We start from the raw sequence: 23,705 nt of genomic DNA on the forward strand, positions 1-23,705 counted from the left end.
AAACGAAGACAGGTAATAGTACTGATGATTACTGATAAGATACCATAAATTTTCTCAAAAATATTCTTGTATTTTTTGTATTTTTATATGATAACATAATAATATTGCAAATAAAACATCTGACTGACGTTAGATGTCAATGTTGTTGACCTCTAGCGTTGAATGTTCCGTAAATTAAGTCAATGCCGGTCGAAAGGCGGGGCATTGACCCGCGTTTTGCACGCTTTACAATGCGGGTTTGAAAAATACCTCACTAAAATTACAATATAAGGCAAATGGTTATTGGCATTGGTTAAGTTACACGCTAAGTTTTTGCCAGCGTTCTGGTAACACCCTGTATTTTGTCTTATGTACTTAATACCTAATACTTATATAAATAAGCTAAAAATATACAATGTTTAAATGAAATCTCGACGGTATAATACGCTATGGTAATTTTGCCCGACTCTGCCGGGGAGAGTAATGTTTTTACGGCGAGCTCTCGTCGTCCACTTCCTTTATCACGGAGTCTGACTCCCATCGCGCCCTTTCAGCTAATAGCTCTTGAAGTTTCTGTTAAAGATAAGTGTTGATTTTTAACAGACTTCAAAAAAAATCCGGCCAAGTGCAAGTCGGACTCGCGCACCGAGGGTTCCGTACTCGGGTATTTTATCGACATTTTGCACGACAAATGCATAAAAATAAATAAAAATCTGTTTTAGAATGAACAAGTTAATCCCTTTCATATGATATCCCACTTGGTATAGTTATCTTTGAAAATCATTTAATTTTTTTTTCTGTGATGTAACCACAAATTCACGGTTTTCGGATTTATTCCTTTACTTGTGCTATAAGAGCTACTTACCTGATAAATTTCATAATTCTAGGTCAACGGGAAGTACCCTATAGGTTTTTTTGACAGACGGACATACAGACAGACAACAAAGTCATCCTATAAGGGTTCTGTTTTTCCTTTTTAGGTACGGAACCCTAAAAAACTGCCATTCCCCTTCCAGGTTAGCCCGGTTCCATCTTAGACGCATCATCACTTACCACCAGGTGAGATTGCAGTCACAGGCTGAATTTATTCAAAATAGGTACTATTGTAAACCTTTTGATGGTCAGAATTGTAATATGATATAGTGGTGTTAATCAATTACGTAAACTTAAAACTAAAGCTACAAGGGTTCCAAACGCGCTCAGATCTGAGAAGAGCCCACACACAGCTCTGTATTAACTTACCTCTGGCTTATCAAGAATGATAATTCTGTTCTCAATCTTAGGGGCCAACTCACACGCGTTTTGCTCCAGGTCGTCTAGAGACGCGCGACGGGTTAACCTGAAAGCATCGATTGTATTTTATTTTATCGAACAGACAAGAAGATTTTGAGCAGAACGTTTGGGTTTAGAAACCTGGAAATTACTAAGTTAAGATGTACGGTTAAACTGACGATGTCAGTAAGACAAGTTTATACACATAAATATAACAGATTAATATATTTATATTAATGAATATAAATATAAAAGATAAATATTTTGTGACGCTGAATGTAAAAAAACATTATATAAGTTTAAAAAATAATTTGAAAATAAATAAATAAAAATTAGTGAGCGATGTTTGTTGGAATCAAAAAATCCTAAAATGGACACTGTTGACTAGTATAACTCCAATAAACGAATTGATCATCGTTTCTTTTTAGTGATTCTTTCTTGTTATGAACGTTAATCATTCTTTCTCACTTACACGCTTTACCTGAGTATAGAGTGTGAGTGAGACGGAATATTAAGCGCCGCTTTGTTTCGATTAAATTCTCTATTCGAGCGAGTTTACGACGTTTTCAAGGCACAAAGGACTGAAGATATAAAAAGGATGACGGGGAGCATGTGCTGGCGTTTACTTTGGCAGGCCTATGTCCAACAGTGGACGTCCACGGCTGATGTAGGCATAGATTACCTGTGGTGAGTGATATGTGGCTCAACGGAAACCGAAGACGCTCTTCGGAGTGGTGGTGGACCGTCCAATTCGCTGTTGTCCAACATCTTCACCAGACTATGTCTGTAACGGAATATAATCTGTACATATAATAAAATTGTAGAAAAGTGGTGTCTGTACAATGGAAATATATAAAAAAAAGTAGCAGGGGTTGTTATTATATCGATGCCGAACCCGAAATTGTAATTAATTTTTTTTTGTCTGTTTGTCTGTGTGTTTGTGCACGCTAATATCAGAAACGGCTTATTCGATTTAGATACGGTTTTCACTCATATATTGTAGTAAGCTTCACTTAACATTTAGTGTTTATTTCATGTCAATCGGTTCATAAATAAAAAAGTTATGTCAATTTAAAGAATCACGGCGAACATTTTTAACGTACAGAGTATATGCTGCCCGAAAAGTCACTATTCCACGCGAACGAAGTCGCGGGCACAGCTAGTATCAATTATAATTGAGTCAAGTCAAAGTCATTTATGCAAATTAGGTACTGTTGTACACTTTCTGATTGCCAAATAATGATGTAGTGGTGATAATTAATTACGTTAACTTAAAACTAAACGTCCGTGCGGCACCGTTTATCGATAACAACTTCTGCAGTATTCTCACAACCCTATGACTGTAATGATGACACAGTTCGCACGGTCGTAATGGGTCAACTATTATACGATTTCATGTGTGGCACAGTTTAGAAAATGAACGTTTTTCTTTCTTTCCTTCTTTCCATGTTGAAACTTCATGATGTATTATGATGACGAGAAAGTTAAAAACATCAAGCGGCGTAATATTCCGTACCTGGGCCATACTTTACAAGACGATAGGTACCGCCTGCTGCTGACAATTACTCGTATGATGGGCAAAATAGCTGGAAAAAGAGGGGTAGGAAGAAGTCATGGCTACGTAACATAAGGGAGAGGACTAGGGTTAAATCAAAGAAGTTTAACTAACTGACTGCTGACCTTCAGTAATGGAGAGGCACATAAAGGAGGATATATTTCGGAGAGTGTGCACAGGAACTTTTCGATCTTGTCCCTCCTTCACCATTTTACCACCGCACCGCAAGACGTCGGGCGAGTTTCCATCCTTATGTCGTCGACATTCCATCTACACGCACGAAACGTTTTGCGTCTTCATTCCTCATACGCATGGCTAAGGTTTGGAATACTCTCCCGCGATCTGTGTTTCCTACCAATTACAATCCGGGTATCTTTAAAACAAGAGTGAATAGGCACCTTCTAGGTAAACGCGTCCCATCTTAGACCAACCACATCATCACTTTCCATCAGGTGTGATTGTGGTCAAGCGCTTGTCTATAGTGAATAAAAAAAAAAGATACCTTCGACTAAGCGTAACCAGCGACTGCCTGTGTTTGGATGGGCGCGACTTGCCCGTTCGCACGTTGATCGCCGCGAAGTGGTTCTGTATCGCCATCCCGATCTCTGGGCACATATCTTCCGATACCTGGGGGGACAATTACAATTGTTTATAATTATTAGGGTTCCGTACCTCAAAAGGAAAAAACGGAACCCTTATAGGATCACTTGTCTGTCTGTCCGTCTGCCTGTCTGTCGTGTCTATCAAGAAACTTTAGCCTACTTCCCGTTGACCTACAATCATGAAATCTAGGTAGGTCTTATAGAACTAGGTAAAGGGGAAAATCCGAAAACCGTGAATTTGTGGCTACAACACAAAAAAAAATGTGTTCATGAACAAATAATAATAATTAGTATTTTCAATGCAAGATAACTATACCAAACCAAGTGGGGTATTATATGACAGGGCTTTACTTGTTATTTCTAAAACAGGTTTTTATTTATTGTTATGCATAATAGTTTTTGATTCATAGTACAAAATGTTGGAAAAAATACCCGAGCTGCGCAAGCCACACCAAAATACTAGTCCTGTAACCTATACTTACCGATAAATACTTTGAATTTAATAAGACGTATTACAATAATTGTAAAATTACATAATTGACAATTTATCTTCCTATTACCTTAACCTTGAAACAATTGGTTTGCGTTTTAGTTTTTACTAGCTTACACGCCCTTGCTTCGCATGGGTAGTTTTGATGTTTGTAATTTGTAATTTATTTAAATGATGTATCACACTAATATTATAAAGGCGAAAGTTTGTATGTGTGTGTGTGTGTGTGTGTGTGTGTATGTTTGTTACTCCTTCCCGCAAAAACTACTGGACGGATTGGGCTGAAATTTAGAATGGAGATAGATTATACTCTGGATTAGCACATAGGCTACTTTTTAGCCCGGAAAATCAAAGAGTTCCCACGGGATTTTTAAAAAACTACATCCACGCGAACGAAGTCGCGGGCATCAGCTAGTATTTAAATAAATTACAAATGATGGTAACTAAGTCTAAAAAATAAATGTCCTTGCATGCAATCAGCTTAAAAGGGGGTTAGATAGTTTTCTATTTAAATACGAGTTGATGGATTTTAGTATCAAAATAACATAAAGAAGAATGGTAATAAAAGAGAACCTTGTGTGAAACCGGCGTGGTTGACAAAAGCTGTTGGGCATGCCTTTTATCGTCACTAATTTCCTTGTGTTTTCTCAATCAAGCAAATAAGGTAACATCAATTTTAAAAAGTTGCGACAAATAACGTTTATTACAAAGAATTTTATAGGGAGTTCATCTTGTCAAACACCTCAGGAAATTAGTGTGATTGGTATTTGATTGTTCTTCCCTATTAAAATATTATCTAATTGAATTACAAGTGATGGTTTTACACAAATATCATTCATGTATATGCATTATGCATACAACGAACGTTACGTAATATAAAATTTTAAATGACTGATTGTGTGCATTACATGATAAAAAGTAAAAACATTACGTTTGATAAAAATTGCATTATCTTATACTTACCTAGTTATAATATTGTCTTATTGTTGGTTGGTTTATTATCTTTAACCAAAACATTTTATTAGTCTCAAGCAGCTACCAGTAAGCTCGTTCGATTGTAATGAGAACATAAAAAAAAATACAAAATAATACATATCATCAAAATGAATTTCAAAGGGAAAGTGGCTATAGTGACAGGCGCCAGTTCCGGGATCGGGGCTGCTGTGGCGATTGCGTTGAGCGCAGAAGGCGCCTCGGTGGCCATTGTTGGACGAAACCAGGCCAAGTTGGCCGCCACCGCCGCTCGCTGCACCAACGCGCTGGCCATACAGGCCGACGTCACCAACGACGACGACGCCCAGAGGATCATACACCAGACGGTCGTAACATTTGGAAAAATAGACGTTTTAGTGAACAACGCGGGAGGTGCGAAGCTTGCAACTGTTTTCGATGAAAACATTATGGCAGCGTACGATTTCACCATGAACGTAAACCTTCGTGCTGTGTTCCGTATTACAAGCTTGGCTGTTCCTTATTTGATGAAAACAAAAGGCAACATTGTTAATATGTCCAGTGTTAGTGGGCATGGCGTACAGTTTTCGCAATCGTTCATATCGTATTCCGTTTCCAAGGCAGGACTGAGTCATTTCGGCACATGCCTCGCGGCGGAGTTGGCGCCGCATGGAGTGAGAGTGAACACGATAACTCCTGGGCCTGTGGATACTGATATACTAAAGAACAGCGGCCTTTCGTTAAAATGGGATGACCTCAAATCGAAAACTGCTCTCGATAAAGTATCAGAACCGCAAGAAATCGCAGATTTGATTCTGTTCGTCGCTAGCGACAAGGGAAAGTCCTTCACTGGTTCAAACATATTTTGCGACAACGGTTTGATGATAAAGCATTCCTAAGACGGCTCTTATTCCATAGTTGTTCATTTTTATTTATCAACTAATTAAATAATGTCTGACCGCGTACATTGAGCTTTTAAGAATAGTGTGATAACTCTATGATTTTTCAAGATATAAAGATGCGTTCGCCTTGCACCCAATAGATAAGACCCGCAACTTTATACACGTGGATCTTGATTTTTACTGTTTGATTCTATTTTTTAGTGTTTTTGGTTTTTGAAGTCGGTTTTATTTTTCTTTTGAATTTTTTTTATTTCACAATTTTTAGTGGCCCCACTGTACTATAATATGCTAGGCCCAGTTAAAACCCTACTGTTTACTAAGCTAATACAGTGATCGCGAGCAATTTGCTCTTATCCATTGAGGAGTTCTGTTCTCTATCTCCGAAGATATTCATCAGATCTTCACCAAATTTATATGGGACCACCTGCACAGTATACACTTTCAAACAAAAAAAAAATTCCAAATCGGTCCAGGGGTCTTTGAGTAATCGGGGAACATACATAAAAAAAAAAAAAAGATTCCGATGAATTGAGAACCTCCTCCTTTTTTCGAAGCCGGTTAAAAATACGCAGTTGACCTTGTCAAATGCTTTAGGAAAATCAGTGAATGATATTTATTTGTACTTGTCTCTAAAAAAATGATGTAAATAAAAACAAATGATTGTAATTCTAATAAATAAATGTCCTTGCATGCAACCAGTTTAATAATATAATATAATACTAAATATTAAATAATCTGCCTTGCTTCGCTCGGGAAATTTGATATAGAATATATGTATAATCAAAGTAGTTTAAGTTACTCCTTATAATATCAGATTTCTGCCAGTGAAAGTCTTGTCAAAATCTGTTCAGGCGTTTCGGAGATTAGCCGGAACAAGCAGACAGAAAGGCAGACAGGGAAACATTTTAAAAATTGTTTTTGTTATACCTACTGTATATACATACTTTCATATGCATTTAGTATAAAGCTGTTATTTCGATATTACAAACAGACACTTCAATTCTATTTATTTGTATCTATGTATAATTCAATGCTAAATAAATTACGTCGGATAGAAAAATCATTATCGTGTGTTTATAGTTTTGTGACGTCTTTAGTTCACACATTATATTAGTCTAACAAACCAAAGAGTATATAAACACTTACAAACAGCAAAGTGCCCGTCAAGACGCTGGATTGTAAACAAAAGATAATAATAAAAAATAATATAATTTAGCAGCTGACAAGCATCAAAATGGGCTTCCAAGATAAAGTGGCTATAGTGACAGGCGCCAGTTCCGGGATCGGGGCTGCTGTGGCGATTGCGCTGAGCGCAGAAGGTGCCTCGGTGGCCATTGTTGGACGAAACCAGGCCAAGTTGGCCGCCACCGCCGCCCGCTGCGCCAACGCGCTGGTCATACAAGCCGACGTCACCAACGACGACGACGCCCAGAGGATCATACACCAGACGGTCGAAACATTTGGAAAAATAGATGTTTTAGTGAACAACGCGGGAAATACAAGGTCTGCAAGCATGTTCGACGAAAACATTATGGCGGCGTACGATTTCACCATGAACGTGAACCTTCGTGCCGTGTTCCGTATAACAAGCTTGGCTATTCCTTATTTGATTAAAACAAAAGGCAACATTGTTAATGTATCCAGTGTTAGTGGGCATAGCACACGGTTAGCCATGCAAACGATAACGTATTCCGTTTCCAAGGCGGCGCTGAGTCATTTCAGCGGATGCCTTGCGGCGGACTTGGCGCCTCATGGAGTGAGAGTGAACACAGTATCTCCAGGGCATACAGTAACTGATCTGTTAGAGAACAGCGGATTTCCTGGAAAGTGGGAGGACTTCGCAGCGCTTACAGCTCTCGGTAAAGTGGCGGCAGCTCAAGAAGTTGCAGATTTGGTTCTGTTTATCGCTAGTGATAAGGCGAAGTCCGTGACTGGGTCGAACTACTTTTGCGATAACGGCTTTATGATAAAGCGCGATTAGAAGGTCGCTATTTTACGTTAGAATATGTTTTTTAGGGTTCCGAAAGAACGAAGTGATCTTATAAGAGTTCCTTTTGTCCTTTGGGAGATCACAAGATACGGCTATTTATGCCGCATAGCTTGATACTCGTAAGGGAATCAAAACCTACAGGTTTCTTCTCATTGACCTAGAATCATGAAATTTGGCTAGAAGCAATGCCTTATAACACATAAGGGAAAAATAAGGGAATAAGGGAAAAATCCGAAAACCTCGAATTTGTAGTTACATCACATTTAAAATATGTGATTACAAACTTATATTTACAGTTAGAAATAAGTAATTTAAATACACGCAGAAACAACAAAAAATAAAAAAACAAGAACGATAGAAAAATAAAGTAACAGAAACACTATAAAAAAACAATTACTAAAAATATGATAAAATGGATCCCACTAGCAACGAGGTAGGAGGTAGGACCCAAGCTGCCAGTGGTCAAGGCTCTAGAGTGAGCGACCTCCTCACATTGCGTGCCATCTCAAGAACCACTTCCACACCACGCCTTTTTTATTAACCCCCAACCCAAAAATAGGATGTTATAAGTTTGACGTGTGTACCTGTGTATCTGTCTGTGGCATCGTAGCTCCTAAACTAATGAACCGATTTCAATTTAGTTTTTTTTTGTTTGAAAGGTGGCTTGGTCGAGAGTGTTCTTAGCTATAATCCAAGAAAATCGGTTCAGCCGTTTGAAAGTTATCAGCTCTTTTCTAGTTACTGTAACATTCACTTTTTATAAATTTTCAATTCACACTTGTCTTAAATATTATATTTAAGAAGATAAGTATAAAATGTTATCTTAATGTACTTGTGGTAAATAAATTAAAGTTGCCATTCAGTTTTTTATTTATGTGGAACTCGGTGATGCCCGCGACTTCTTTCGCGTGGATTTAGGTTTTATTAAAAGTCCCGCGGGAACTCTTTCATTTTTAGACAGACACTTTCGCATTTATAGTATTAGTATAGCTTGGATCGCTATACTAAATTCATGTAATCCACCCCGACGAAGTCGCGGGTATAAAGGTGAACTGACACTTATCCGAGCCGAACGAAACGAATTTTAGAATCCTGTATATAAAATCTCATGAAACCTCGCACACTTCCCCGCGTCGAATCGTCCGAATCGGAAGTAGTTTTAGAATTCTAAAATTTGTTTCGACTGACTCTTTCGACGCGTTCGGCTCGGATAAGTGTGCGATCACCTTTAGCTAGTCACACTAATATTATAAAGGCGAAAATTTGTATGTGTGTTTATGTTTGTTACTCTTTCACGCAAAAACTACTGCACAGATTTGGCTGAAATTCGGAATGGAGATACATTATACCCTGGATTAACACATAGGCTACTTTTTACCCGAAAAAATCAGAGTTCCTACGGGACTTTGAAAACCTAAATCTACGCGGACGAAGTCGCGGGTGTCTGCAGCTAGTACAAAATAAAGGACTCACCAACACGGGACACTGGCGTAGCATAGTGAACCCATCGTTGCCAGAATGTAGGTACTGCTTGATCGCCAGCCGGTATTTCTGGTCCTTTTGCAAGTATTCATCCCCTATCTTGATCACTTGCTCCGCCACCCTCTCCCCCGGGGGTTTGCTGGGGTCGAAAGCGAACGATACGCCGGCTACCTGGAGAAAAGTGTCTAGAGATAGAGATTATTTAGGGTTCCGTACCTCAAAAGGAAAACGGAACCCTATTAGATCACTTTGTTGTCTGTCTATCCGTCTGTCAAGAAACCCTGTAGGCTACTTTCCGTCGATCTAGTATCATGAAATTTGACAGGTAAGTAGGTCTTATAGCACAAGTAAAGGAAAAATCTGAAAACCGTGAATTTGTGGTTACATCACATAAAGAAAAATTAAAATGTGTTCATGAACAAACAATTAGTATTTTCAATTTTCAAAGTAAGATAACTATACCACGAGGGGTATCATATGAAAGGGCTTTACCTGCAGATTCTAAAACAGGTTTTTATTTTTATGCGTAATAGGTTTTGATTTATCGTGCATAATGTTGGAATAATACCCAAGTACAGAACCCTCGGCGCGCGAGTCTGATTCGCACGTAGCCGTTTTATTTAGAAAGGACAGAAGTTAGTACAGCGTTCTCTCTGTTACGTAATCCCATACAAAAGATAGAGGTAAAAATCTCGTGGTCGCTTAACATGTTAAGTCGCTAACCAATCACAAACGAAACTATGTTTTACCCTTTTAAATATATTTGTGTTACCTTTTGCTGTCCTGATTTTTTTTTTATACCTACAGTGAAATGATCCTCACATTAAACTGAATCGATCATGATCTGAGAAATATGAGAGCAGCAGACCAATTTGAGATCTGATCAATTATTTCCTGTAAAATCCTACCTGAGGAAACCTGCCCTCCAAACTGGGATACTTGGAGACAGCGTTCTCCAGAACCTTGATGACGGTCTCCCCACTCGCTTCCACCACCACGATTGGGTCCCGCATGGGGATTATCGTGGACAGGTCGCGCAGGGTGAAGTCTCCCGCTGGGTGTACCTTGTGTAAGGTTATTTTTAAAAATTGATTTGAGTTGTCAAAAATAATATAAAATTATTAATTTATCTAATGCAGGTAGTTTGATAAAATCGATATTTGGCTCATTCGATGTCATACAATCTGTTACTAGGAGGCCGACAAGATTGAACTTGCATAAATACGGGTGTTTCGAAGGTTTTAATTCAGTCTCCTTCCGAGATTCGGAGCGATATCGCATATTTTCGGTATTTGGATTGTGAACATTGTGTGATTGTGTTGTAATTAGATGTTGTGATAGCAATCACGCTCTAATTAAATTATTTATTTTGTCATTAGTTTGTTTAGATTAAAACTCTCGGATAACCTCTACACATTGAACCTGATGTTTTTTGTGTTGGTTTGAGAGGACATTCCAATAATTCGATAAAAATATTTAAATAATACCTGCTTTTCTGAGTGACGCCAATACTTGGGGTCCAAGAAGTTTGCATTTCACAGATTTTTTATGACCTTAAGACTATTTGTATATCCGTTGTTTAACTCAAAACTAGATTACCAGTATCTGCATTTTTTTATTTTTAATATTGCTAACAAGATAAAGTCGAAAACTAAAACCCGACTGTGATCGTCTTAATAAACGCTGAAATATTAGAGTAAAATAGTTTTTCTGTCGCTTGGTATATTTTAATGCTGTAGTACATTTATATTTATGAACTCCGAATTTTTTCCTCCTTCATTTGACAGCCCACTCGATACAATAGCAAAAAAAAATTTTGAAGACCCCCACCTTTTTTCATGTAACATCCGTTAGGTCAATTTTTTTCGTATAAAATGTCACCCGAACCTTTACGACGAATCGATTGACACCTCATTTATCAAAATCGGCCCAGTAATTTAGGCGCTACGGTGGAACACACAGAATCTGGATACAAACATCCACACACCACATACATACACACATGCATACATACATAGACTGCTAAAATCATAACCCTTCCTTTTGGCTTTGCCGCAGTCGGGTAAAAAAGGACGGAATATGAATTTTAAATTTTAGTGCACTCTACAAATTAAAACAAATGGCTCAAGACAGCATATTTTTAGTAACGTTGTAATCTGCAAAAACACTGTGACTCAAAGTCAGAAATTCAGGTCTTTGTTCTGGAACAAATCCTAAAAATGCCATAACCTAATCAGATCAAGATTCCAGCTACCCAAAATGCACTTCGGCTGCCGCAGCATACAATTCCTCCATTCTAGAACCTTCTTCCTTACCTGATCAGATCGGAAGGTCCCTGAGTTGAGCAGCAGAAGGTCGGCGCCCGTGGCAGCTAGAAGTACATCACAAACCCAGTTGCCCAGGTTGCACTCTTGGCGTCTCACCACGGAGAACCTTCCTTCTAGAGGCACGCAGAACTTGCCCAGAACTTCGTCCATCTTGCCGTCTATCATGGCTATAACAAATTATTATTATTAGGGAGTTAAACATTTCAACCGTATGCCATTCCTATTAATATTAATCACTACTACCCCTATATTATAAATGCGGAAGTGTGTTTGTTTGTTGGTTTATCCTTCAATCATAACGAAATGGAACAAAAGATCTACGAAATTTAAAAAAATAAAAACCCTGGAGAGTGACACAGACTACTATTTTGTCCCGGAAAACGCCAAAGATTCTTCACGGGAATTTAAAAAAAAATATTTCACGCGGACGAAGTCGCGGGGATCCTCTAGTTATAAATTAACATAAAAATAGAAAATGAAATATGCTGCAAATCCTTATTTCTCGTCTACATAGGTATAATGGAGAAATAAAGGGCAGATTTCTCAAAATTCTCATGGAAAAGGTGTTACGAGTAAGTATGTTTTTGCTGATACCGTGGACATAAACGAACTGCTAACAGCGACGTCTGTTGTCTCTACGCGGGCGATGTTTATTTATTGTCAGTACTCTGTAGTGAGCCGGCGCTGGGTCGATGATAATGACTGTACTCACCAGAATACTTTTCAACCTTGGACTTGAGCACGGGGTCTTCAGCGTACGAACTGCTCACAGCGACGTCCGTTATCTCGGCGATGTTTGTTTGTTGTCCGTGCTCTGTAGTGAGCCGGCGACGGGTCAATGATGATGATGGCTGTACTCACCAGAATACTTTTCAACTTTGGACTTGAGCACGGGGTCTTCAGCGTACGAACTGCTCACAGCGACGTCCGTTATCTCTACGCGCGCGATGTCTGAACCGAAATTGATGTTGATTTTGCTGAACTGGCGGAAGTCGGTGCCGCTTTTAACTATGTATTTGTTGTTTACCTGAATGTGAGTGAATTTTATTTAAAATGATTTCATTTTTGATTGGGTTAAGCTAGGTATATGAGTCTACTGTAATCTAAAATCTAAATATAATTTAAAAGCTAGGTGATTGAGTGAGTGACTCATTGAATGATCTATCAACGCACAGATCAAACAAATGGACGGATCGAGCTGAAAGGCATGTGGATAGCTATTATGACGTAGACATTCGCTAAGAAAGGATTTCTGAAAATTCAATTTCTAAGGGGGTAAAATAGGGGTTTGAAATTTCGTAGGCATAAGCTAGTATAGGATAAATTAATTTTTCTTCGACTTTTCTGCCTTACCTCTAAAACTTCATAGACGTGGTCGTGCCCTCCCAATATAAGATCAATCTCATTGCAGCCCTCTGCCAATTTGATGTCATTAGGCGTCCTCATATGTGTCAGCGCTATGACGTATTCACAACCCTGAAAGATAATATACCTAGCTTTACAAAAAAAAAAAAAATTAGAAGAACTTGTAACAATTTTTTAAATAAGTACATATCAAAAGTGTAAAAACACTATCATAAAAACATTATAAACTTGTAATCAAACGAGCTCGCTCTAGATATGTTTACTGTTCTGTACATTCCTCAGAGTTCCCACGTGATTTTTAAAAATCTTAATCGACGCGGACGAAGTCGCGGCCATCATCTTGTATTAGTTAATAGTCTATAGGCTCAGTATAACTGGGTAGGTTCCTGCGGTAGCGGAGCGGTGGGGGGGGGGGGGGGGGGGGGTGGTTGATGCGTGAGCTCAGTGATTGGTCAACTTGTGACAGCTGTCACCCTGTCTCACCGCTCCACTACCGCAGGAGCCTACTCAGTTACAGTCCGACAAGGCTCTTTTGACGCGTGGCCAAAATCGGAACTAAAGCCGCCGTCTTGAGAAGTGCACTTGTTGATAGTTCGCTGTGTCGGCATAAAGTTACAACAGCGCCGTCACTCAAGTGCCAAAAGAGCCTAGTATTACAACTGACTGAATGACTGTGTGCGTTATATCTATACAAATTTTCACAAGCCACCTACCTCTTGTTTCAACTGTGACGCTAGCTTATTTCCCGCCTGTAGGAAGTCTATGAACGTCACCTCTTCGGGGTTGATTGTTGCCAGAGTGTCTAACCATTCCTGCGAAGACAGAAAAAGATGTGAAGAAAATATAGTAAGAGTGAATGTGATAGAAACGCGTGATTTTGGACATAGAACACAATATGATTATTGGTAACGAAGTGCTGGTCAATTCTAAGCTTCAAAGTTTGGAGCATCAGCGCAATAAGGGCTTTCAAGATTTTGACCATAGTTGAGATAAAAACTATCAAAGTTGTATTGGTGGCGTACGGTCCAACAGGCAAGCCACCGTAAAACTTTGATAGCTTGAAATGTGACACTTTGGGAAATTTTGTATCAGGCAATGCCTGTTTGTATTGATGCTACCTAGTGATTAATACAAGTTTTATGCGTACGACTATTTTGAAAAATAAGAAAATGGCGGTTGGTAGACAGGCTAGGTTCCATATTAAAATATTCGAACCCCTGTCTTGTCAATAATTATTTGTCTTATCTTGCAGTTTTAGTTATTTAGCATTTTTCAAACCTGCAATGTATAGCGTGCAAAACTCGGGTCAATGCCCAACCTGCGACGCGGCAATGACTCCAAATGGCCTATATACGCAACTTTCGTTGACCTCTAGCGTCAGTCAGATGTTTTATTTGCAATACATTGTGAATTTTAAAAATGCAGGTTTTTTTCAGTAATCATCACTACTCACACTATATTATTACTATGGTTTTGCCAGCTTCCTGGTGTCACCCTGTATAAAAAGGCTATACCTGTTCTACTAGCCCAATGAGTCCTATCTTATGTCCATTGCAAAGTAAGGCATGTGTGATTTTGCCGTCACCTAGAGGCCGCCCAGTTTCGTTGTCTATCACATTTGACATGAGCCAGGGAAAGTTGCATTGGGCGACTAGGTTCGATAAGACATCCAGACCGAAATCTGAAAATAATATCATACTTCATTAAACCGTGAACGTTGGCATCTTTATTCCCACGAAACGTTTTTTTACCCGTCTACGGCAAAGCGATAAGGAATGGTTAAGATTTTAGCAGCGTATGTTTGTATCCAGATTCTGTGTTCCACTGTAGCGCCTAAACTATTGGGCCGATTTTGATGAATGCGGTTAATTGACTCGTCGTAAAAGTCCGGGTGATATAGGCTATATTTTATACGAAAAAATTGACCTAACGCATTTTACATAGAAAAACGTGGAGTCTGCAAAATTTTTTTTTGCTATTGTATGGCAACGAGGCAGGCCTAGGCGTCGCTGGCGAGACGAACTCTATGCCTTTATGCCGGCCTGGCCCCAAATATCCCTAGACAGAGACAGGTGGAAGGAAGATAGAGAGGCCTTTGCCCAGCATTGGGACTGTACGGGCTAACAATAATAATAATAATGGCAATGTCAAAGTTATCTTTATAGATCTCAGCCCAAAATTAATCATTTCATTAACATTTTTGTTATCATAGATCTTCAAAAGTTATAGTAAAATTAAGATAACTTACCAAAATCATGGTTCCCGAATACTGCACAATGCGTGCCGATTTCATTCAAAACTGGTACCATTTGTTCGCCTTTTGTGAATGTGCTTACTGAAAACACACACACAAAGATTAGTTGGGTTGATTGGATGATGCGTGCGGTTTTAGGTTTTTTAAAAATCCGGTAGAGTTAACGAGGCATTTGTTAAACTTATGTTGCAGTGCCATGCGAGCTGAATTGCACTTTATTCCGTCGTAACTAGAGTCGCTATTTGTTTGAACGTCTTTGAGGCGTGAGCCCTCTGTACCAGCAAGGTACTATTAAAATATGATTGGTAATACTCACACTGCTGTTATAATAGATGCTCATTTAGCCTAGTGGTTAAATGTGTACCGTTGGCCTTCTTTTCGGGATATCGGTGGTTCGATCCCGGGTACGCACTTTTAACTTTTCGGAGTTATAGGTATGCGTTTTGAGCAATTAAAGCTTGCTTTAACAGGAAAACATCGTGAGGAAACCTGCATACCGGAGAGTTCTCCATAAGGTTCTCAAAGGTGTGTAAAGTCTGCCAATCTGCACTTGGCCAGCGTGGTGGACTATGACCAAACCTTCGAACTCTGAGAGGAGAGCCGTGCTCTGTAGTGAGCCGGCGGTGGGTAGATCATGTTCATGATGATCATGATGATGAATACTCACACATACTAGGAGAGAAGGCATCGCCGCTAAATAATACGAGGGGGTTCAGATGCTGCAACGCCTTCACTGCCGTACTGAATCTCAGGGCACCGCCCACTGGCTCCGTATCTGCCGAGACAAAGTTAGACTTAGATTGAGCTGACCTTTTTTTTTAATCGCTGGGAAATGCGTTTACGCATCCGCTCCCTGGACGCCAGCCAACTTGCCAGCCAGAAAGCCAGCAAGCCAGGCCGAGTGTAAGTGATGAAAGAATACGTGAACAAAGTGTATCTCTAATCAAGAAAGACTAAGATGCGCCAATGGACAATTTTTTTGTAGGTATATAAGACAATTTATAAGCTTTGGTTAAAGTTAAACTACTAAATTATTACTAGTCATAAATTAGGCTAGATCGTAATCAATAGGGGAGGCAAACTGCCAATTTATCCCGAAAAATGTCACATGGTCGTTAGTGTTGAATCATAGCTGTCAGTAACCATACATTTTTACCGATAGTTCAATAATTATTAAGATTAATTAGTTATTAAGAATTAAGACATAGATTATACCCTGGGTTAACAGGTTCGCTACTTTTATCTCGAAAAATCAATGAGTTCGGATTTTAAAAACCTATATCCACGGGAACGAAGTCGCGGTAATCAGCTAGTTCAGTGTAATGCCTAAATGTATGCCGGGCTGTCACTAAATGACTGACATAGCCAACCGGTCTTGGTGAAATAGATCATCTGTATAAGTACTCACTCGTAGTCTGTTCGATGTTGTAGACATCGTTGTAGTGTATAATGAGTACATCGTCGCCCATCCCTCGCCCGGCCAACTGACTGACTGCCCGCCTGCCCACCTGCCTCACCTCCAGTGATGCCTGTACAATAGAATAAAAACATTTTTGTTGAAATAAACTTTTACAAATACCTACCTATTCTTAAATCGTTAAATGCATCTACCATTGGTTTGGAATGCCTTTCCTATCGAGAAGAACCAGCAGGAAACTCGGCGGTTGCTCTTTTCAAATGTGATTTACAATATTATGCCATGTATTAAATTAAAAGATTATACTCATTTCCACCAGTATTGATTCTCATTACTACCCATAATATAAATGCGAAAATGTTTGTTGGTTTGTGCTTATATCACACCGCAACAAAGGTCTAGTTAGGCAGTCTATTGTATAATAATGATATGATATATGTTATGGCCATGACTGTTTGATAGTGAAGAGACTTGTCAGTGATGATGAATTAGTGTAGCAAAGTAAATACAACACTACGAGGCTTTCAAAGCACATACAATACGATACGATGTCGAATCGTGGCACACTTGCACATGTTCAAAGCACATACATACGATACGATGTCGCATCGTAATTCGTGGCACATTGCAATGTCGTTTCGCGATATAGTGTTGTATCGTGGAAATCTACGCCGTGAATTGGTACGAAATAAGCACACATCGTACTTTCATCTCGGTGTTTTCATATTTTTGTTCTTATAATTTTCTGTTTTGATTTTTGTCCCCACGCTCATTCAGGGATTTCTAGGGATAATAAATTGATCTACATCAATATGTTCTTCGAATGATATCTTTGATGATGAATCATATCTTTGACTAGGTATTGAATTTATCAAATGCAGCATCGGCGCAAGATTGTGGGCGCATCGTCAATTTTCACGGCACGACATCGTGTTGCAACAGGACGTCGCAGCGTGCCACGATGCGACATCACGTCGTATCGTGTGTTTTGCCCTCACTACTAAAGGCGCAGACTAAAATAATGCTACACACTAAAACCTAATAAAGGTTTGATGGCCTCTTTGTCACGCGAGCACAATAGCTAAAACTGCGTCTACACCATTAAAACTTGCCTTATGCGTCAGTAGGTAAGTAGGTAGTTAATAAGAAATCATCCATTTTTAGGGTTCCATACCTCAAAAGAAAAACCCCTTATAGGGGTCTGACTGTCTGTCCGTCTGTCGTGTCTGTCAAGTAAACCTATACCTAGGGTAACTACTTCCCGTCGACCTAGAATCATGAAATTTGGCAGGAAGAAAGGTCTTATAGCACAGTAAAGGAAAAATCTGAAAACCATAAATTTGTGGTTACATAACAAAAAAAAATTGTTCATGAAAAAATAATTAGTATTTTCAATTTTCAAAGTAAGATAACTATGCCAAGTAGGGTATCATAATATGAAATGGCTTTACTGGTAGGTACATTCTAAAACAGATTTTTATTTATTTTTATGCAAATAGTTTTAGATTTATCGTACAAAATGTCGGAAAAAATACCCGAGTACGGAACCTTCAGTGCGCTAGTCTGACTCGCACTTAGCCGGTTTTGTTAATATCATAAATGCGAAAGTCTGTCTGTCTGCTAGCTTTTCACGGCCTATCCGTCTAGCCGATTTTGATGAAATTCGGTGCAGGTATAGCTTGCATCCTGGAGTCGGACATAGCCTAAGTACTTTTTATCCTAGAAAATTGAAGAGTTTTGACGGGATATTAATAACTTCCATCCACGCGGGCGAAGCCGTTCATATTCACAGCTGGACATGGGTCTGTATCAACTCTTAGTTTTAAGTTGTCTGTATGATTGCTACACGTTGGTAATTCGATGAGGAGGACCTAGAGGCCTATGAATTCTTGAAAATCGTACGATTGGGTTTCTTACTGGCATTCCTATGGATCTGGGTGTTTTTAGGGTTCCGTACCGCGAGTCTGACTCGCACTTGGCCGGTTTTTTTGATCGTGGCGTGTAGACGTCCTTAGAAGAGACCTTTGTCCAGCAGTGGCCGTCTATCGGTTGATAATGATGATGATAATGAAAAGAGTTACAATCAAAAATAAAGCGGTTATTTTTTAGTGAGAAACATTGGTCACAGATCAAAAATGGGCAGTGCAAGGCTATTACAATTTGTAACAGGTGTTCGCGCAATGTCATAGTAATTTGCCACTTGCCAAATAGGTACCTAAAGCATCACTATCCATATTATAAATGCGAAAGTAGGTACCTATGTTAGTTTGTCCTTTTTTTGATTTTTTGCTTAAATATAGGTAGTTAAAGACCTGTAGAATGGACCTACGAACAATGGGCTCACGAGGGGTTCTACAAGAAATAAGATATTTTAATTTTCATGGTGGTAACTTCTAAATTCTTTTCATTTGTTGTTATAGCGGCATTTTGTGAAAATTTCAACTCTCTATCCACTATGGTTCACAAGATGCAGTCTACTGACAGACAGACGGACGGACGGACAGCGGAGTCTTAGTGATAGGGCGCTGTTGTCACTCTTCAGATACAGAACCCTAAAAAGTAGTTGCTGTGGTTAATTCTGTTGTACTCAATTTCTAAACTTAGTTAAATAACAGATGTAATATATTGCTATTTCTTTCATAATGCTTCCTGTGAAAATGGATAGGACTAGATTTAGACCTGTCAATTAAGTTTAAAGATTGTAAAAAAATATATAGCTATCCCTTTCGTAATGCTCCCTGTGAAAAGGACAGAACTAGATTTAGACCTGTAGATTGTGAAGATTGTAAGCCACACTATGCTATACCTAGTGGTTTAAAATTAAACTAAATAGACAGAGGAATGTAGACACCAAACATGCACATTATTATTACTTGTGTTAACATTATTTCTAAAATAACGACACAGAAAGGTAAAAGAAAAATAGTATCTAATAGATATCTACTAACGAATAAGTAAATAACAGTGAATCTAATCTTAAAACACTAATTATAGAAGTGCAGTAGCGATTCCACAGTGCAATTACAATATCCATAGACTATAAACCATGCCTGTTTTAGCCATCCGACAACGGAACGGACTCCATCCGTGACCTCTCCTGGTACATCAACACTCGTTGACTCTATTAACGAGCTCCACCGTGATCTGAGCGCAGCTTGCGCTGCAAATGATGCCATCGTACGCACTGTTTTCACTAAAACCATTTTGCATTGTACACTTTTGATTTTATCTTTAACAAGATAAACTCTATTTTAATATTTGTAAGGTTGAGATTAATTAAAATATCAAATTGTTCTAAAGAATAAAATCCATGCACATGTCGCTCTCACTTTTTGTCACATTATCAAGTATTGAATGTATCTCTTTCTTGAGGAAGTGAAATAGATTATTATACATTCTAGTGTTCTCTCTTTTTTATAATTAGTTCTTATTTCTTTAGACTACTTTGTACAGCAAGTAAGCTTAATGGAGGTGTACTCAGTGCTTGATGTTGCAAATGAACATTTTTTGGGTGTTAAAATATTTAAATATTTAACATCTAGGTACATACTTCAAGATTAGCATTAAGTATGTATTATGTATAACTTAAGACTAGATCAAGATTTTATTTTAATATTTTAATTAGAAATTTTTAGACAGTTATCTTTGGCATTCTCATTATCTTTATGTAAATTAAGTAGGTATTATAATAAATATTACAGTTGGAAGAAAATTGTTCATACACCCAGTTAGATAGCACGAATGTAATTTTCACATTCACATTTTTCACCCAGCACGAAATAGCTGAACTAGTGTGCCTATTAAATTTAGATTTTACAGAACTCAAGGTCACTAACTTTTAATAGAATTTTTAATGTTACGGCATTTTTAATAAACTTATTTGTAAACTATGGGACGAGGAAAGGAATCACTGTGTTCTTTTAGGTAGTTTTGACGATGTTTGAGGTGAAAATTGACAAACTAGGGCTGCGCAATGCCGTATTACGAATGCTTGTTCCACAGTGAAGTAGAAGGTCAAGGCACTGCGATAATAATTTATTTTGGCACACGGACAACGTTTTTCAATGTCTTGATACTACATAATTATATTAAATACAATTCCTCTGACAATTCACGTAATAAACCCTTTTGTTTACATATTACGAAGAATTTAATCGTTGTATTCCTTTCGTCGAATACAATTTTGCGCGAAATATTTTTAAAAACGAAATTATATCATTACTTACCAAACAGGTTGGTGGATATCTTATATAAATGTTCAGATTTAATATAAATATATGCTTCTCATTCACAATCTACGAATACTGGCTTAATTTTAATATTTCTCGATCTTTTGAGTTTTGAAAAACGCAACAGCAACACCCACAAACGGAATTTCCAAAACCAACCGTCGCCTGTCAGTTAAATTGTCAAATTCGATCGGTTGTCAAAATTTACGTTCCTTTTCATGTGTGCGATGTGTTACTTTCAAGGTCAAAATATTTTTAAAGGAAACAATAATTGTAACTATGGGTAACATTGTTATAGCGGTGAGAGTTTTGAAGCAGCCATTAAAAATTTTTGCTTTGCAAATAACTATTTAAATTGTGATTTGTGGTTGACAACAGTTTCTTTTTTGTGGCATCTTTTGCGCTTGGCTGTTTAATTTGGAAAAGTGTAAATTTCCCTGCGACATGAAGACATCGATAAATCTATGAAACAAAATATCCTACCCAAAGACCAGTCCGGTTTGTAGAAAAACGTTCGTCTCATAGACAGAATAGAACCTACTCTCTATCTATCACACCATTACCTACTGCTATTATAGTGCGTTTCATCGAATAGTACCTATGGCATTATGTTGGCTCCCTTGTTTGTCCAAGTCATTGGCACCATATTTGCATAAGAAGACGCAAATTTTGTTTATTTTCATTTGATTTTCCTGAATCATCATCATCATCATCATCAGCCTGTGGACATCCACTGTTGGACATAGGCCTTCCCTATAGAGCGCTACCACACCCGGTCCTCAGCCTTCCTCATCCAGCCACTTCCCGCCAGCCGCTTTATATCGTCGGTCCATCGTAAATGAATGAAATGAAAATAAACAAAATCTGCGTCTTCTCATGCGAATATGATGCCAATGACCACCCAACAGACAGGGAAGCCAACATAACGCCATAGGTACTATTCGATGAAACGCACTATACATAGGGTTACTTTCGATCAGAATATCGCGAAACAAAATTGAACATCAGATTCGGTCTGTTGCGTCCAGGTTGCGTCAGAATTCTCTCGTCTAGTAGCTGTGACACTTCGACAAGCGGACAGACGGGTAAAGCTGCACCGCACCATAAGGCGTCTTTTTTTATCATTTTTTGATGCCGAACCCTAAAAAGGATAAGTTAAACACATTTAAAAGTTAAAGTTAGACTTTTCTACGAAATAGCTTGTTACATCTGGGTTAAAAAAAAAGAATTGCAGGCTTTAACGCTTTATTCGACTCCATGTTTATAAAAATAATCACCTTCAACGTCATACCAATCGACTAATTTTCTATTATACCACATGAAAGTTCCTTTCAACTTAGGTGATGCTTCTAGAATCAGATAGAGAATGGTTTTTGCTGCTTCGTCAGGATCAACAGCTCCTCTTTTAATTTTAGCCATATCTGTATCCAAATAACCAGGGTGCACAGCATTTATGATTATGTTTGGATATTTTTTCTGCTGTACCATGGTTAGTGCTGTCAAAGCTATTTTAGAAACTCTATGTTCTGCATGTTTCCCGTCATCTGCAAAATCTTCTTTTTTAAACGTGCCATTTTTAACACTCTCCAGATATTGATCAACGAAATAATTTATATCTTCGATTTTCAGATCTTGTTTCGTTAGTAAATCTAGCCATTTTTTATTGCGTAAATTGGAAAGGTGACCGCACGCGCTTGACACATTTACGACTCTAGCGCCATCTCTTAGCAAAGGATACAAAAGTTCTTCAATATTCAGTAAAGTTTTGTAATTTGTTTCGATATTTCTTTTAGCTGCTTCGTAGGTTGGGTAAACTTGATCCCAATCTAAAACACCTGCATTATTTACAAGGACATCAAAACCACCATGTTTTATTTTGAGATATTCTGCGAATTTTTTTATACTATTTTTATCACTCACATCAAGTAAATGAAACTGCGGTGTTAATCCGATCTTGTTTAACTTTTTCACAGCTTCCAAGCCTCTTGATTCATCTCTTGCTGTTAGGTATACGACTCCTTGGTATTTTTGGCACAATCCTTTCACAATCGCGAATCCTAGGCCTTTATTTGCACCGGTGACTACTGCCACTTTTTCCGCCATTTTGTTTCTTATGACAGATTTAGTTAACTATGAGTAATTTTATGACTTCATCTACCTTCAACGTCCAACAAACCAATGCGTGTGCGAGAATAACTTAACGGATTCGATTGTTTTTGTTTCATTACGATAACAGCTGTAAACAAAAATGATAATTATTTATAACTAGGTAGTTACATACATTAATTAGGTATATTATTATTTGATCTAGAGAACCTACTAAGGATTAAATCCCTATAAATTATGCCTGCCTAGATTTCTGTAGTGGTTAATCTTTGTAGTGGTTATTTTTTATTAATTAATCTCAGGTGGCCACAAACTTGTTATGTGACTGCCAGTTACTCACTAATTTTAAATGGCCACTGTTACTATTAAAAGTTGTTATTTTTAGGGTTCCGTACCTCAAAAGGAATAACGGAACCCTTATGGGATCACTTTGCTGTCTGTCTGTCTGTCCGTCCATTCGTCCGTCGGTCGTGTCTGTCAAGAAAATCTATGGTGTACTTCCCGTGGACCTAGAATCATGAAATTTGGCAGGTAGGTAGGTAGGGGAGACCGAGGGGACTTGAAACAATTTTCACATTTTGTTTGATGCATCAAATATTAAAGACAGTAATCGTATGATATTAGTATCAATAGATAGGTCATTCTTTACACGTGCCAATGACTAACATGTAGAAATTATAAACGTTAAATATTGTGGTGAAAAATTGACTTAACCGTAACAAGTCAGCTTGTTTCAACTCCCCTCGTGCCGAGGTAAGATGAAACAGGGGTCGAGGAGAGTTGA

General features: G+C 38.3%; 4 protein-coding genes across 9 annotated transcripts; 2 read left to right on the top strand and 2 right to left on the bottom strand.

Moving 5' to 3' along the window:
• Positions 1–68: 68 nt before the first annotated feature.
• Positions 69–20,988, bottom strand: LOC123865071 (snake venom 5'-nucleotidase). Of its 6 annotated transcripts, XM_045905903.1 has the most exons (17): positions 20,587–20,733; positions 19,916–20,069; positions 19,637–19,779; positions 16,578–16,698; positions 15,837–15,944; positions 15,164–15,250; positions 14,430–14,596; positions 13,629–13,727; positions 12,904–13,026; positions 12,412–12,577; positions 11,539–11,717; positions 10,132–10,287; positions 9,215–9,394; positions 3,309–3,433; positions 1,934–2,035; positions 1,222–1,318; positions 69–552 (listed from the first exon to the last, which is right to left on the bottom strand). In XM_045905903.1, exons 2-17 carry the CDS (start codon positions 19,980–19,982, stop codon positions 469–471), a joined length of 2,004 nt encoding a protein of 667 aa, XP_045761859.1. In that variant the 5' UTR covers positions 19,983–20,069; positions 20,587–20,733; the 3' UTR covers positions 69–468. The 6 variants fall into 6 exon arrangements, with proteins under 6 accessions (XP_045761859.1, XP_045761862.1, XP_045761860.1 ...); XM_045905906.1 differs by lacking the exons at positions 19,916–20,069; positions 20,587–20,733 and adding an exon at positions 20,813–20,988 and having other exon boundaries at positions 71–552; XM_045905904.1 differs by lacking the exons at positions 19,916–20,069; positions 20,587–20,733 and adding an exon at positions 20,813–20,988 and having other exon boundaries at positions 71–552; positions 19,637–19,815.
• LOC123865095 (3-oxoacyl-[acyl-carrier-protein] reductase FabG-like) lies at positions 4,904–5,866 on the top strand. The gene has a single exon (XM_045905943.1). It carries the CDS (start codon positions 5,002–5,004, stop codon positions 5,746–5,748), a length of 747 nt encoding a protein of 248 aa, XP_045761899.1. The 5' UTR covers positions 4,904–5,001; the 3' UTR covers positions 5,749–5,866.
• Positions 6,582–8,336, top strand: LOC123865094 (uncharacterized oxidoreductase SERP2049-like). Its single transcript, XM_045905942.1, has one exon. It carries the CDS (start codon positions 6,986–6,988, stop codon positions 7,730–7,732), a length of 747 nt encoding a protein of 248 aa, XP_045761898.1. The 5' UTR covers positions 6,582–6,985; the 3' UTR covers positions 7,733–8,336.
• Positions 20,989–22,046: 1,058 nt separating the features above from the next.
• Positions 22,047–23,009, bottom strand: LOC123865090 (carbonyl reductase [NADPH] 3-like). The gene has a single exon (XM_045905936.1). The coding sequence runs from the start codon at positions 22,916–22,918 to the stop codon at positions 22,061–22,063; it is 858 nt and encodes a 285-aa protein (XP_045761892.1). The 5' UTR covers positions 22,919–23,009; the 3' UTR covers positions 22,047–22,060.
• Between the last annotated feature and the right edge of the window lie 696 nt (positions 23,010–23,705).

This window comes from Maniola jurtina, chromosome 5 (assembly GCF_905333055.1).
Source record: "Maniola jurtina chromosome 5, ilManJurt1.1, whole genome shotgun sequence".
In the NCBI taxonomy this organism is placed as follows: Eukaryota; Metazoa; Arthropoda; class Insecta; order Lepidoptera; family Nymphalidae; genus Maniola; species Maniola jurtina.